Below are 16,224 nucleotides of genomic sequence, written 5' to 3'. Positions count from 1 at the left end.
AGGAATTAATCCCTTTTTGGGTCTGCACTGTATCACTTGCCTGCCTGTCACAATTCAAAAATCAAAATGCATTTAGATATCACCACATATCTTTGGGGCTCAAGTTTACCAGGTGAGAGCCCTTGGGCTAACACCTTCATGTTATAGAAAGGACACCCAGGTCTCTAGAGAGAGGAGGTGATTTAACTGAGGCAAGAGGCAAGCAGGAGCCGGGCGTAGTGGCGCACGCCTTTGATCCTAGCACTTGGGAGGCAGAGGCAGGTGGATTTCTGAGTTCGAGGCCAGCCTGGTCTACAGAGTTCCAGGACAGCCAGGGCTACACAGAGAAACCCTGTCTCGAAAAATCAAAAAAAAAAAAAAAGAGGCAAGCAGGGTAGAAGCTCTGGGGAATGTACTCCTGGCCCCTCTGCCCTCCATGCCTCTGTCCCTTTACACCACCGTATCCCTCCTGGTGTGTCCTGCAAGTCAGCTTGTGGAGGTGAGAGAGAAAGGCATAGTTGACAGTCCAGCCTCCTGCTGGGAGGAAGGGGTGGCCTTGGGGAAGCATCAGTCTTGGGGAAGGTGGAACAGAAAATCTTGCAATCCAGAGATCCCACCCCAAGGTGTGGACCCCAAAAGGAATGAAAACATGCCTCTGTAAAAGCTCCTGCTGGTATCAGCCTCAGGAGCGTGATATGGCCACGGAAAGGATGGAATAATTACATGTGCTTCTCTATGGACAAACTGTAAGCACATGCTAAGTAAAAGAAGCCAGTCACAAAGACCAAACAGTTAATACATCCACTAAACGGCACTTCAGATTAGGAAAGTCTACAGGGAAGTGGGGGCTGGGCAGAGGAGAGTCTGAGGAGTCGACTGCTCGTGGAATTAGATCCTGTTGCGGGTAGTGAGAATGTTCTAGAATTAGAACGTGGTCATGGTTTCATGGAGCACTGTATTTAAAAGGCTGACATCCATGTGAATGATAACACTGCCATTTAAAAAGTTGATTTAGCCGTGCATGGTGGCACACACTCTTAGTCTCAGCACTTGGAGGCAGAGGCAGGCAGATCTCCGAGTTTGAAGCCAGCCTGGTCTATGGAACAGAGCTTAGTTAAAAGGCTGATTTCATGCCAGATACCTGGATTATCACAGGATCGTATTGCAGGCTCCCTAGAGCATTGAGAGCCTTTAATCCTCACCATTGGGCAGTGTGGAGCTGGACCTGTTCATAATCCCTCTTTATCCACCAGCACTTGGGTGGAGGTCTGGGGAAGCCAGCAGCTTGCCCAGTGTGGTGGTGTTGTAAGCAGCACAAGGAGGGGGTGGGGTAGGATCCAGACCCAGCCAGCTGGCTTGGGAGCCACCTAATCCAGTAAGAGCAGCGTGAGTCATGGAAACATTTCTAGCAGCCACATTTGAAAAAGCTTAAAATATGTAGGAGGGGCCACGGAGAGAGTCTGTTCAGTTAAATGCCCGCTGCGCACGAGGGCCTGAGGTCAGTTCCTAGGAAAACACCAAGGAACAATGTTGTATGCTTGGAATCCCAGTTCTGTATAAGGAGGTGGAAATAGCTGGCTCCCTGGACTCCTGGCCAGTCAGCCTAGCTTACCTGATAAACTCCAGGCCAGTGAGAGACCGTCTCAGAGGTGGAGTACTGGGGGCCAGGCCGGAGAGGGAGGGAGGTCAGTGGTTAACAGCACTTGCTCTTCTTTGGAGGACCTGGGTTTGGGTCTCAGCTTCCACATCAAGCAGCTCATAGCCTCCTCTGACTCCAGCTCCAGGGAATCTGATGCCCATTCTGGACTTGGGAAACTGCATGCACACATGCAGACATACATATACACAAATAGGAATACCCGTCTTAGCCACTGTTCCGTTGCTGTGAAGAGACACAATCAAAGCAACTCTTATAAAGGAAAGCATTTAACTGGGGACTTGTGATGTATACTTTCTGGGTATAATTTCAGAGGGTTAGTTCATTATTGTGTCAGGCAGTATGGTCTGGATGCAGCAGGTAGAGAGTTGTTGGGCCTGGTGTGGGCTTTTTTTTTTTTTTTTTTTTTGGTTTTTTGAGACAGGGTTTCCCTGTAGCCCTGGCTGTCCTGGAACTCACTCTGTAGACCAGGCTGGCCTCGAACTCAGAAATTCGCCTGCCTCTGCCTCCCGAGTGCTGGGATTAAAGGCGTGCATCACCATGCCCGGTTCTGGTGTGGGCTTTTGAAACCTGGAAGCCCATCCCTAGTGACACCCATCCTCCAAGAAGGCCATACCCCCTAATCTGTCTAAGTTGGTCACCAACTGGGAACCAGGCTTGCAAACATACGAGACTAATGGGGGCCATACTCATGTAAACCTCCATAGCACCCAAAGAGCAAACACCCCAGATTGTTCTTTTGCCTACACACACACACACACACACACACACCCCTGTACACAATATAAACACATCCATGCACCAATACACAATATAAACACACACCCTTATATACAATATAAATACACACACTTATACACAATATAAATACACACTTATACACAATATAAACACATACCTATTCACAAATGTATAAACACAGAAAAATATATAGGAAATTAATTTTGACATCTTATTTAAACCAGATGTCCAAATGAATATCAATTCATCATGTAATTAATATTGAAATTACCATTGAGCTAGCCTGTATCCTTTAACAAAAAGTTTCATTACATTTGTCTATGTATGCATGAATGTGTGTATAAGTGTGGGTACAAGCCTGTTATGACATGTGTGTTGAGGTCAGATGATAAACTTGCAGGTGTTGATTCTTCCACGTGGGTCTCAGGGACTGATTTCAGGTTGTCAGACTTGGCAGCAAGTACCTTTATCAGTAGAGCCATCTTGCTGGCCCCATATATCCTTTTTTGATGCTAAATCATTGAAATCCAGTATGTACATGTGTCCCAGGGTGTGTCAGTTTAGATTATCCGCGGTACAGGTTGTTTGGCTGCTGACCAGCCAGTGACCAGCTGTTGGGAGGTTGCCACAGATGGAGCTGTGTCCCTGCGAGTGTCGGGGTGCTTGGTTTCCACGTCATCAAGGGTTGGCTTTGGTGAAGTTCTGATTCATCTTGAATAGCCTCTGTTTGCTGGACCAGAAAGGAAACTTGGCCTGATTAAGAGCTGTTATCATGACTGATTTCCTTTGAGTGAAAAGATAAGTTAAGCCCAGAGACCACAGGCGGCAAGTATGCTGGCTCATCAGCCACTTGGTTTTTATACAACCAATGTAGGAAAATACAGTGGCTAAACATTACCTGGAGGTTAAATCATTCACAGACTCTCCCTTGATCCTGTGCAGGTTTTAACTGGATGTATTTATAGGGGCATGAGGTTCCTCAGGACTGAAAGATCAGGCAGGCCTCAAACCCACAGATATCCTCCTGCCTCTGCTGAGACTAAAGCTGTGCGAGGGCCACCATGCCTGGCATCTCCTCAGTGTTTTAAATAGCAAGCGTGGAGAGTCCTAGGATGGCCAGTTAAACTCAGGCCATTTGACTCAAACCCATGTTTTCAATTTTGAGGTCCTGTCTCCAGACAAGTACTAGTTGTCTCGAAATGGTTACCACAGCTCCAGGTTTTTAGGGTCATGGAGGCATGCAAATAAAGAGGAAAGGACCACTGAAGTCAGAAATAAACTAAAAAACTAAAAGCAACTTTATTCACTCTGTGTGTGAATAAAGTGGGGTGGTGACTGGTGCTTCTAACTGGATAGGGTCTCGGTCAGTCTAGAGAGATGACACAATGACCTTGAAAGGGTGCGAGCAGTCTCCTTTTGAAGCATAAATCCATAAGCAGGGGATAACAAAGAAGGAACTTGTAAGCTGAAGTTGTGCAGCCCAGGATGTGGTGAATAGCAGGATGGTGGTACAGGATCAGTGCCAGGGACCAGCCTCAGCTTGGTCTGGGTGTCGGAGAGTGGCAAAAACAAACGACTCAAGTCAAATCGTGTGTCCAAGCTGGCGGCCTGAGTTCTGCTCCAGACAGCTCCCTAGATAGCTCTCTGTAGATAGTTCTTGGCTCTGTAGTCTGCTCAAGACAGCTTTTCAGACCCCTCCGTGTGTGTGTGTGTGTGTGTGTGTGTGTGTGTGTGTGTGAGAGAGAGAGAGAGAGAGAGAGAGAGAGAGAGAGAGAGAGAGAGAGAGATCTGCTCTAGACAGCTAGGTTTCTGCTTGAGACAGCTCTCTCTCTGCTTTCTAAAAGCTCTCTGGATAGCTGATAGATCTGACCAAGTCAGAAATCCTGGTAGAAAAATTCTAAAAGTAATTCTTGGGTTTTCCAAACAAAATCAGAAAGCCAGAAAAAAAATTCATAAAGAGCTGCGGTTGCTCTTCAGAAAGTCTTCTTTGGATAGGTGCTAGACAGCATTCTAAAAGAGCTGTGTGGCAAGCTGGCTCCCAGTGTAATTGCCTCTGCTCCTTTAGATCTGTGAAGCTCCTTATACAGTTCATAGTGCGTCCTTATAGTTTTGCATAGTTCAGAAGTTATATATTTTGGAACTTAGGTTTTTAGAGTTCTTTCCCACAGCCTTAAGCTGTCCTGAAGGTCCCAGCGTGTACCACTTTGCTGAGACAGTAGCCACACCTTTGCCTCCCAGACTCATGCTGTCTCTGATTAGCATGGAGTCATTAATGTTGACAGGGAGGACATTCCTCAGAGGACTGTGAAAATACGAGTATTATTATATAAACAAGCCATCTCTTGTGGAGGCCTAAGCTGTCCCAAGGGCAGGAACCATGATATTCTGTCTCTACCAAGGCCACACTGGACCTAGTCCTATCTCAACCTTTATGGGGCCCATGCAGACCAGGAGATTTTAGTATAACTGAAAAGAATGTAAGGCTTGAGGACTTGCAGTTCGATGGGGGCCACAGACAGATGCCAGGAATTACTCTGGGCCCTTCACAGGTGTCACATCCAGACAAAAATTCTGTAGAGGAGAGAGATCATGTGTGCTAGCTATTGATTTGCCTGTCTATCAAGTGCGAGCCTTTTCCTGGGAGTCACATGCTTAGGTTAGCATCAATTCCTGGAGAGGGAAGGAATCTCTAGGTCTGACTCAGAGAAGCTCCCAGCAGATTATGCAAGAGTGTCACATGGTTCAGAGACTTCGATGGGCATGGTGGGGAGAGCATGAGTGAGTACACAGTGAGCTGTGATAGGACAAGCTTACAAAGCCTTATTTTATTTTCTTCATGTTGACTGAACTAGGCAACTGAAATTTGACGGAGGCCGGTGTGCTAATACACTCCTTTAATCCCAGTGCTCGAGAGGCAGAGGCAGGTGGATCTCTATGAGTTTGAGGCTAGCCTGGTCTACAGAGTGATTTCCAGGCTAGCTGGAGTTACGTAGTGAGACCGTGTAATAAACAGATATTTTTGGTGTGTGTATGTGCGCATATTGGTAGATACAGGATCTCTTTATATAGCCCTGTATCTGGCTGTCCTGGAACTCACTGTAGACCAGGCTGGTCTCAAACTCATAGATCCTCTTGCCTCTGCTTCCCAGTGCTGGGATTAAAGCCGTGTGCCACCATGCTGGACTAATAAGAGTCTTCTGATAGAAAAGTTGAGTTGGTGCCTATATACTAATGGGGTTGGGGCAACCCAACCCTGGGAACCCCTGCGTACTCTGTCCACATTCTCACACACAGGGCACCACCTTTGCTGTCTACCTCCAGGCCAGTCAGCAAACTTTTCCAGGAAGGGCTAGGTAGTAAATATTTGCATATTTGGAGTCCAGGAAGGCAAAACGGAGGCGGGTGGGGACAGGAGCCAGGCTGCAGGAATGGGAAGGCAGAACAGCAGGATGTGGAAGCAGCAGCCAGTGTGGGCTGGACTGTCTGTCCTTTAGACAGTCTTCACTTAGGCTAGTGTCTTTGAAGTTAGTCAATTTCAAAGGTGCAAAGGTCGGCTGCTTGTGCTTGAAGGAAAACATCCTTGAAGAGAGCAGGCCATAGAGAGCTGGGGAGTGCTGGGTGGGGCTGGGATGGGGATGTTGGGCCCAGCAGTGATGAAGGTGGTCATGTTTGGGGGTAGCTGGACTGTCTGTAGGGTCCTAGGTCTTACTCAGACCCTCTGGTGTGATTGCTGTTCCCTTCCCTACTTAACCTGCTGTGTACGGGGAACACATGACATCAGCTTCCTTTAAACCTCAGCTTCTTCCTTTGGACTTGGGCCAGGCACTGCAGAACCCCAGCTCGGCTCCTTCCCGCTACTGCACTTGGGTGGAAAGAGCTTGGGAAGCAGGATGCTGGGGATGCAGGGTGCAGGTCAGGAGGGGAGGCACTCACACACCTGTAAGGGAAGCATTCCCGGCTGGAAAGCCTTTCCCTGTTGCTAAATACAGAGCGCCAGCTGTGTTTAGCCTTCTTGACAAGCTCCCTGTCGCATGCTTACAGCTGGTGGTGATGGGTGAAGTCCACTGTACATGAGACATGGTGGGGGAAAGCTGCCAGTATCAGGTCACAGGATTCCTCACTGAGCCCGACCCACTCCCAGTTGCCAGCTTTGAGATCAGCTGAGTCACAGCAATCTCTGCTCTCTGCAGAGGCTGTGGCCTGCATCGAGGACATGCTTAACTCAGCATCACCTCCCGTGGCCTTTCTGAGGAGAAAACATCCGTTGTGCAGTTTCTGCATCATCTGAGCTCATTGAACTCCACTGTGTTTCATATTAACACAATGCAGAACCCTTTGAAGTTACTAATGTAGGTGGAGGCATCCAAGTACTTCTGAGGACCCTGAGCATAGCCCCTCAGGTTCACTTGGAAATGACTGGATGTAGAGGTGGGGGCACGGGGCAGGAACCTGGGTTTAAACCCTGATGGAATGAGTATCTCTCCTAGCAGGGTGGTCCTGAGGACCCGAGGCAGCTCTGGTGTGCACAACACAGAACATATCATCTCTGTGCCTCTTAAAGCCTCTACCTTGACTAAGGCATCATTTCTGTGCCATTGCATCCCATTTCAGAGACACAACTCTGGGGATTTTAGTAATTTATGTCGTTGTGCAAACCTTCCCATGAACCAGCACCAGAACAACATTACCACCCTATGTACCCTGTGTGGTCCCCTAGAGTAGCTCTAAGCAACCACTAATCTACATCCTGTCTCATGCATAAATTGCCCTTTCTGATGATCCTTCATAAAAGACAGACTCTCCTGTAGCCCAGGCTGGCCTGAACTCACCAGCTGAAGACAACCTTCAACTTCTGATCTTCTTGCCTGTACCTCACTAATGACGGGGTTACGGGCGTGCNCTGCCACAGTCAGTTTTTTTTTTTTTTTTTGAGACAGGGTTTCTCTGTATAGCCCTGGCTGTCCTAGAACTCACTCTGTAGACCAGGCTGGCCTTGAACTCAGAAATCCGCCTGCCTCTGCCTCCTAAGTGCTGGGATTAAAGGCGTGCGCCACCACCGCCCGGCTTCCTTTATGATATTTTTAATTTTAATTTTCAGCCCGAATGCTGGGACTAAAGTTGTGTGCCACTACCATCCAGCTCTGTGAACCATTTTTTGAGGATTTTTTTTTACAGTTTTAAATCTTATGCACGAACCTGAGTCTGTCTTGTTATGTCACAGATGAGCATGTCTGTGTCCTTCCACAGCGTCATAATTTTTTGAATAGCAGTAAATTCACAAGGTGCTCCTGTAGCAGGTTGCCAGATAATCCCATCCACCCTGGCAATCTGGCTGAGTTGACTTCAGATTCTTTTATTCCAACCCTGACTACTGTTTTTAACCTTTTTTTTTTTTCTTCTTTTTTTTGACACTGGGTTTCTGGCTGTCTTGGAACTCTGTAGGCTGCCTTGAGTTTAGGACTCCACATCCACTTGCCTGTTTAATCCCAAGTGCTGGGATTAAAGATTCCCTGCTACCAGCTGCCACCACTACTCAGCTTGATTTTAACTTGTATATTGCAAATTACACTGCTCTGTTTGTATTTATATTGTTTACGGAATGAATGCAAGTTCAAGAACTTTTGAAAGTAGGCAGAGAGAAATGTAACTACAGTTTTTTGATAAGAGATAATAAACCCAAAGCCAGCTGAAAGGAAGAAACTGCTGTTGAGGCCTAGGGAGAGGCTCCAGGGACAGTTGGGAGTCCTTAATGCATACGCTGGGTATCAGATGCTGCGTGTTGGGATGGGGCTGTTGCGTTGGTGTCTGGTGTGACGTGCTCATAGGGTCCAGCCATTAGGAACTTGGGGAGGTGTTATTCACATACCACAGTTGATGTTGGATGGTTCATTATTTTACAGAAATGAGGATTTAAGAATCTTCACAGTTCACACACGTATGGCTGTGTTCCACACCAGGATGAGTTGGTGAAGGGCAGACTTCATAATGTGACTCTGGTTCTGTAAGAATGATTGCTTAGGCATGCTAGCTGCCTTAGTTTATGGAAATACTGGATAGAATTCCCAAACAGTGCAATTCTCAGATCCTATGTGACTGTATAGGTGCTGACTAGTGACAGTTTTACTTCGTTTCTGTTTCGGTTTTTAGCCCTTTGCGTTCTCTTTGGGCTTCGGTAAACTTAGTGATCTCTCTGCCCTTGCATGAGGACCATCAAGATCTGTAGTCAGAACGCTTGGCTTTCTGTCCCTGAGCTGTTGTTCTCTCTGCAACTGTGAGATGAGGGTCGTGACCTTTGACACCTGAGGACTGAAGACCAATGAGATAAGGTGCCCAGCGAGCAGGGCAGGGCAGATTGAAGGTAGATGCACTTGGTCTCACACTTAGCTGTCCTTCTGTCTGGAAGCTCCTGTGTGCTGGACCCACACTTGGCATACAGTCGGAGCAGATGGATGCTGAAAACAAGTATTTGCCATCACACAGGTCCATCTGAACGCAGGTCCATCTGAACGCAGGTCCATCTGAACGGGCATCTGCAGGCAACAGTCTGGCATGCTGGGTGCTTTAGTTTCTTACTCACCTCACGTGCTGTCTGGAGTGCTCTGTGCCGTGGCTGCATACATGACATGACGTCAGTGCTGGCCACACACACCTCTCTGTGTTTCTGAAATGACACTGTTAGCAGAAAGTTAGGCAGTGTGTTCCCCCTCTGACCTAAATCGATGCTCTGCAGGGTGTGGTCTGCATCCTCCGAAACAAGGAATATGTGGTCCAAGAATCGCAGCAGGGATGCTTTCTGTTCCCCCTGTCTTCTTTTGTTTCAGATTATGACAATAGTCTTTTGTTGTTGTTGTTGTTGTTGTTGTTGTTGTTGTTGTTTTAATATAGACAGGATTACATGTTGCCTAGACTGGTTTCAAACTCAGTATGTAGCTAAGGATAACTTTGAGCTTCTTGCCTGCCTTTATCTCCCCAAACCTGGTTACAAATGCAAGTAAGCCCAACACCACCCAGTTGCGTAGTGGTGTGCTTGAACTCCACTTTTAGCATGCCAGACAAGCACTCTACCAACTGAGCTACATTTCTGGTATTATTTTACAATATTTTTAGTATTATTAATAAAAATAATAACACTATAATATATAAAATAGAATAATAGAATAAATACTACTACTATCATTATTACTACTTCTAACTATCATCATCTAAACAGCACGTTTCTCATTCTAATTCCTGAATTGTGCTTTATTTTAATTTTTTGAGAAAGTTTCAGGAACCCAAGCAGGCCTTTGACATGCTATGTGGTGCAGCCTGGTCTTGAACGTCTGTTTCTCCTGCTTATCCGTCCGAGAGCTGGGGTCACAGGATTGCATCAGAAGCTTGCCTCCTGGGTTGGACTTCACTCACATGTCTGAACAGGGACTGTTAGTGTATCAGAAGCTGTGGACCCGCTGCTTCAGCCTTCTGGGGCATTCTGTTTGAGACCTGAATCTGGGCTTTTGCTTGAATTCAGAGCTTTGTGTGCTCTGAAATAGGAAAACAAATTGCTTGTTGACCTGTAGGTGTGAGTGTGTATGTGTGTGCCTATGTGTGCTTATGTGCATGCGCACCTGTGCCTGTGTGTTTACACACATGTGCTTCATAAGCACTGCCTTATTATCAGGTAAGTATATGGATAATAAGGGTGGGGAGTCTTTAAAAATTGAGGTTAAAAGCCGGGCGTGGTGTCACACGCCTTTAATCCCAGCACTTGGGAGGCAGAGGCAGGAGGATTTCTGAGTTCAAGGCCAGCATGGTCCACAGAATGAGTTCCATGACAGCCAGGACTACACAGAGAAGCCCTGTCTCAAAAAAACCAACCAACCAACCAAACAAACAAAAAAACTCAAAATAAAAAAACAAAAACCGAAAACCTAATGTTTTAAAAGGGGAATGAATGAATCACAGCGAGTCTTCTATAAGGTAGAACGTGCCCCCAGATGGGCCTCCTCCCTGGTGGTAGGTAAAAAGCTGATGGAGTCATTCCTTCTAGGCAGACGCATGCCACGCCTACCAGATCATCCACCGGAACGGGATTCCTGACGAGCAGATCATAGTGATGATGTATGATGACATTGCCAACTCTGAAGAGTAAGTGGGGTGCGCTTTGAACTTGGCTGTGAATCGAATTTAAAAACACTGCCACATTAAGGCTTTCTGTGCTGCTTAGGGCGGTGGCCCAATTTGGGAACAGGAGTAGCCCCTCGTGAAAAGCCACAGGGTTGTCGTGTGTTGAGCATGTCTTAGGGCACTCCAGGTGGGGCAGCAGGAAAGAGGAGATGAGAGGAGGGGGTGCTCTTAGGGGTTTGAAGCAGGACCTTCCTGCTGTAGAGTGCTGTGCCCTGGAGTCGGGAGCCTGTCCTGTGTATAAGCTCTGAGCTGAGGTGCCTAGCTGAGGTGCCTGCCTATAGAAGGTTCTAGTCTGCAGGAAGGCTTCCTTTCTGGCTTGTGTTTAATGTTACATATGAACATATGATTCTCTTGAACACTTTCCCAAGTTCTCTGGAACTGAGAATGACGGGTGTGGCTCTAAACCAAGAAATTCCTGGCTCCCCAGATCTTCTCAGAGGAACCCACCCTGTAGTGAGATGGCACCTGGGCTCTGGCAGAGTCCCTCCTGATAGTGGTGCCTGAGCCTTGGGTTCAGTTTTGCTTCCTGTCTTGCTGTTTCCTGGTTTTTTTTTTTTTTTGGTTTTTTTGAGACAGGGTTTCTCTGTGTAGCCCTGGCTGTCCTGGAACTCACTCTGTAGACCAGGCTGGCCTCGAACTCAGAAATCCTCCTGCCTCTGCCTCCCAAGTGCTGGGATTAAAGGCGTGCGCCACCACGCCTTGCTGCCTCTCCTGGGTTTTAAGATCTCCATCCCTCTCAGCTCCCACCGGGAATGCTTGGGTTCAGTTCCTGAGATTCCCCAGCTTCCCAGACCATTGGTGCCTGGCTAAGCGACAGGAAGACAGGAAGTGGCTTCAAGAACAGACTTGCTATTTGTTCATGTAATGGCGAGTTTTGAAGGGAGACACATTCTTGTGTTGTAACTTTGTCCTTTAACTTTCAGAAACCCCACTCCAGGTGTTGTGATCAACCGACCTAACGGCACAGATGTATACAAGGGAGTCCTGAAGGACTATACCGGAGAGGTGAGGGCGTTCTCACCTGAAGCCAGCAACTTTCACTGATATATCCCATCCCTTATTTATGCTTGAGAAATGAGTGGGGAGAGAATTTTTTGGGGACACGGTGCTGTGGCTGGAGCCAGGGCTTTGTATAATCTAGTCTAGTCAAGTGTTCTACCACAGAGCCATATCCTCAACCTTAGTTTTTCATTTTGATTTTTGAGATATAGAATCTTTTTCTTTTCTTTTCTTTTTTCTGGTACAAACTAGCCTTGAACTCCTGGACTCATGCAGTCTTGCCTCTTCCCCAGCAAGGGGACCATAGGTCCGTGCTACTGTTTCTAATTCCATTAGAGCTTTGGAAGGCAACAGAGAAAAGGAAAAAACGGACAGTGTTCAAGGGTTACAGTCTACTGCTGTGCAGCCTCCAGTTTTCGTATCAAGCATGGTAGTATACTTCCTTCAGTGACAATCTGTGCTTTTTCATGAAAATCAGTTTTCTCAGTCTCACACCTAGCACAGAGTACATCAGGATTTTCCTGAAGATAAGTTTTGAAAAATTAACTAATATTCTAATACATTCCTTCCCAAATCATTAATTTCCTCCCAGTTTATTGATACTGTGCAAATGGGCATTTATGGTTTTTATAATTTCTTTTTCTTAACTTCCTGAGGATGTCTCAGGAGGCAAAGAAACATTGACCCAAAGCTCAGCATTTCTTTCAGTTTTGTTTCACTTTGTGTCTCTTAAATTCAAATGGGAATTATATATATGTATACACACACACACACACACACTATATATATATATATATATGCAATAAGACATGGTTTCTGTATGAGGCTATAGCAGGGGTTTTCAGCCTGTGCGTCACTTCCCCACAGGAGTCTCATAATCAGATATCCTGCACATCAGATACTTACATTACACTTCCTAACAGTAGCAAAATTACAGCTATGTTATGATTGGGGGTCATCACAACATGAGGAACTTTATTTTTGTGTTGTAGCATTAGGATGGTTGAGAACCACTGGTCTATAAAGACATATGAGAGAATTGGGGTTGATTTTTCCCCCCCTTCCTTTTTTTTTTTTTTTTTTTTTTTTTTTTGGCATTGCTTTTGATAATTGAGTGTCCTTGGAACTCAGGCTCTGCGGTAGCAGGCTGGAGGCAGACTGAAGCACTTACCCTCTGCCCTATCTCTGAGGGAGTATTCTCTTCCTGCTCTGGTAGACTCTTTGGAGGGGACTGTCCCTTATTCCATAGTGGTGAAGAAGGGATGGAAAGCTTGCTGAGTTGCTTCCCACCCCAAACAAGAGGGGACTTTGACAGTTCACAGGCTCTGGGTCCCCAAGGAATGTGGGCTCATCCTTGGGTGGAAATGTTTGCTCTTGAGCTTAAAGCTGGAAGCCCCGAGCCTGTCACATTAACAACTAACTGCCTCTGACTTTGACTCCCAATTTCTCTTAGGATGTGACTCCAGAGAATTTCCTCGCTGTGCTGAGAGGCGACGCAGAAGCTGTGAAGGGCAAAGGGTCCGGAAAAGTCTTGAAGAGGTACCCTCTGTTTCATGGATCTATATTCTTAGAGCCTTGTTGACTTGGAACTTCCTATACAGACCAGACTGGCCGCACTCAAAGAGATCCACCTGCCTCTGCCTCCCAAATACCGGGATGAAAGGCGAGCGCTACCACGCCCTGCTCAGAGTTCTTAACTTTTTGATGAAGGCATTTCTTCAGTTAAGTGGGCAGGGAAACAGGAATGGGAAGCGGTGGCTCCCGTGGCTCACCCACTCTGTGCTCTCTTGACAGTGGTCCCCGAGATCATGTATTCGTTTACTTCACTGACCACGGAGCCACTGGGATCCTGGTGTTTCCTAATGATGATGTGAGTCCTGTTTACGGTTTCGGTTGTACGTTTGGGTCATCGCCATTGTTGTTTGATCCCGGAGGCTGAGTATAGCAGGGCCTTGTGTGTGTGTTAGCCGAGTGCTGTACCACTGAGCTGTGCCCCCAGCCATGTTTCCTAACGTTAAAAATTGATTTTTACATTTTTTTTGTACACGTGTGTACATTCACACACGTGCTACGTCACACATGTGGAGGTCGGAGGACAGTTTTCGGGAGTTGGTTTTCCCCTTCCATCCTGCAGTCCCTGGGGATTGAGCTCAGGTCCTCAGGCTTTGGCAGCAAGTGCTCTTACCTGCTGAGCCATCTCACTGCCCCCTTCGTGACCTTTTAAAGGTAAAAAGGATAGTTTTATTTATCTTTAAAATTTCAAGGAAAATAGAAAACATGGCCTGTGAGTTGACGTTAAACTTACCACGTGTTTTCTGACACTTCTCTAGGGTCAATATCAACGCTGTGGTAGAGCCAGGGACAGGGTGGCAGCTGTTTCTCTCCATGCCACAGTATTAGGCAGAGTGGACAGAGTGCACAGACAGCACACCAAAGTCTCTGGATGCCCAGGACAAAGCTGTGCATCGAGAAGTGTCTTCCCTTGTCTTTCAGTGTGGGACGGAGTGGCCAGGATGCCATCCAGATTTTACTGCTCGCCATGGTTACTTTGACTGACTTTATGAGGTGTTAGTAGTTTCTCTTAGATGCCGGTCTGAATGTCCACATTCTTACCTTTCAGCTTCATGTCAAGGACCTGAATAAGACTATTCGCTACATGTATGAACACAAAATGTACCAGAAGGTAACATCAGTTCCTGAGCCCTTGGGGGAGGGAGGAGCCTGGGTTGCAGAGCAAAGACCACACCCGCATAGCTGGCCCTTCGACAGGTTGCTGGGCTTTCTGGTTAGGGTTCCCCCTGGTCAGCATTGACCAGTGGTGTCCCAGGATTCATTGTACCTCTTAGAGAGCATGTCACAACATAGAGTGGGTCTCACCCCAAGCTTGGACCCAGCAGGTGTTGGGAGAGGCTGTGGGTATGGGGAGCACATGTGAGGTCCGCTGTCCCACAGTCTGCCCAAGTTTGGGATAATTGGGGAAGAACCTCCACTACCTTATTCTGTTCCCTTTGGCACTCTCCTCTCTGTACCCTCGGTAGCAACTGTATAGGGCAGATGGGGTGTATATGATGGTAGTGCGGAGAGATAGCTGCCTCCTGGTGTGGCTCTCAGGAGCTGCTCACTATCACGCACCAGAACCAGTGTCTTCAGCATTGTACAGCTCCAGTCTTCTGTGCATTATGCTAACTTAGATCATTTTATTCCGTAAGTGAAGAAACAGGGTAACTTCTTGTCAGATGGCTCCCATAGCCTCTTTGACCATAGCCTCTGTAAAGCAGCAGGGACTCCCCAAATCCAAGGTGCAGGATAGTGGGCAGGGATGGAAAGAGTGACAGCGCAGTGGCAGGCACTGAGGGCTAGGAGCTCACCTGTCCCGGATGCCTTGCAGATGGTGTTCTACATTGAAGCATGTGAGTCTGGCTCCATGATGAACCACCTGCCCAACGACATCAATGGTAGGTACTGAACAGGCTGAGGTTGGTTGTCATTGGACGGCCCATTTGATACCAAGCGTTCCACCTGTGCAGGGCCACTGAGGGCTGCTTGATATGTGGGTGGAGGTCATGCCTGTGGTCAGGTCTGGCTTCTACTACACAAGTATTCATAAGGAATAAAGACCCTGTGGGGGCCCGGAGACCTGGCTTTAGTGGAGCCAAGCTGCTCTTGTAGAGACCTGGGGGGGGTGTCCCAACTGCTACATGGAGGCACATAACCACCTGTAACTCCAGTTTCAGGGCAAACAACCGATGTCCTCTTCTGGCCTCCTGGGGTTCAGTACAAACAGGCAAACACACAAAAATAAAATTTAAGAACAGCAATAACACGCCCTCTCCAAAAACAACAGCAACAACAACAAAAACCAACCAACCCAACAATGTAAGGAGAGTCTAGATACAAGCTTTACAATGGCTGCCCAAACTGGACCAACTCTGCTCATTTGTTACGTGTTGGTACCCATTCTCTCTGATCCCAGGCAGGTAGGTGGCCTGGTTCTTGAACCTGGGGATAATGATAGTGCCCACACAAAAGTTCCATCTTAAATGCAGATACTGTAGAGGTCCTGCCCTGCTGAGTGGTTTTCATGAGACAGAATTTCATGCGGTCCAGGCTGATCTCCAACTTGCTATGTAACTGAGGATGAGTTTGAACTCTGATTTCCCTCTACCTCCCCAGTGCAGGGATTACACACATGCACTGCCACGCTTGAGTTTAACTGGTTTGCAGGGCCTCACAGCTGCTTGTCAGTCAGTGTGCTGCTCCCTGACCCCAGTCTCCAGTGTTTTCTAAATAAGTGTTACACCTCCCTTGAAACCAAACTGGGCCCGTATTCTTCACGTTTCCCAGTTTGCCCGTGATCGTCTGTGTTCTAAGGACACTAGCACATGAGTTGCTCATAACTGCAACAAGAGCCTCTTAAGTGGCAGTTCCCTTCCCATGTTTGAGAGGACCACTGTTCATTCTTTCCTTTTTTTTTTTTTTTTTTAGAATTTTTAATTTATTTTATGTATATGAGTACACCGTAGTTTATTCAGACAGACTAGAAGAGGACATTGGATCCTGTATAGATGGTTGTGAGCCACCATCTGGTTGCTGGAAACTGAACTCAGGTCCTCTTGAAGAGCAGTCAGTGCTCAGACATCTCTCTAGCCAGAGTTATTGTTCGTTCTTTCTTTCTTTCTTTC

General features: G+C 47.0%; 1 protein-coding gene across 1 annotated transcript in view; it reads left to right on the top strand.

Moving 5' to 3' along the window:
- The window catches only part of Lgmn (legumain), a 36,060-nt gene that overhangs the window by 12,629 nt on the left and 7,207 nt on the right, over positions 1-16,224 (top strand). Inside the window, exons 3-8 of the mRNA XM_021202145.1 lie at positions 10,407-10,504; positions 11,467-11,548; positions 12,996-13,081; positions 13,337-13,412; positions 14,163-14,225; positions 14,931-14,997. Coding sequence (XP_021057804.1) covers positions 10,407-10,504; positions 11,467-11,548; positions 12,996-13,081; positions 13,337-13,412; positions 14,163-14,225; positions 14,931-14,997 — 472 coding nt within the window. The remainder of the gene's footprint in view (positions 1-10,406; positions 10,505-11,466; positions 11,549-12,995; positions 13,082-13,336; positions 13,413-14,162; positions 14,226-14,930; positions 14,998-16,224) is intronic.

The sequence above is a fragment of the Mus pahari genome, chromosome 7, assembly GCF_900095145.1.
Source record: "Mus pahari chromosome 7, PAHARI_EIJ_v1.1, whole genome shotgun sequence".
Taxonomy (NCBI): domain Eukaryota; kingdom Metazoa; phylum Chordata; class Mammalia; order Rodentia; family Muridae; genus Mus; species Mus pahari.
The sequence above is the reverse complement of the archived record's forward strand: the minus strand, read 5'-3'. Positions and strand labels throughout refer to the sequence as shown.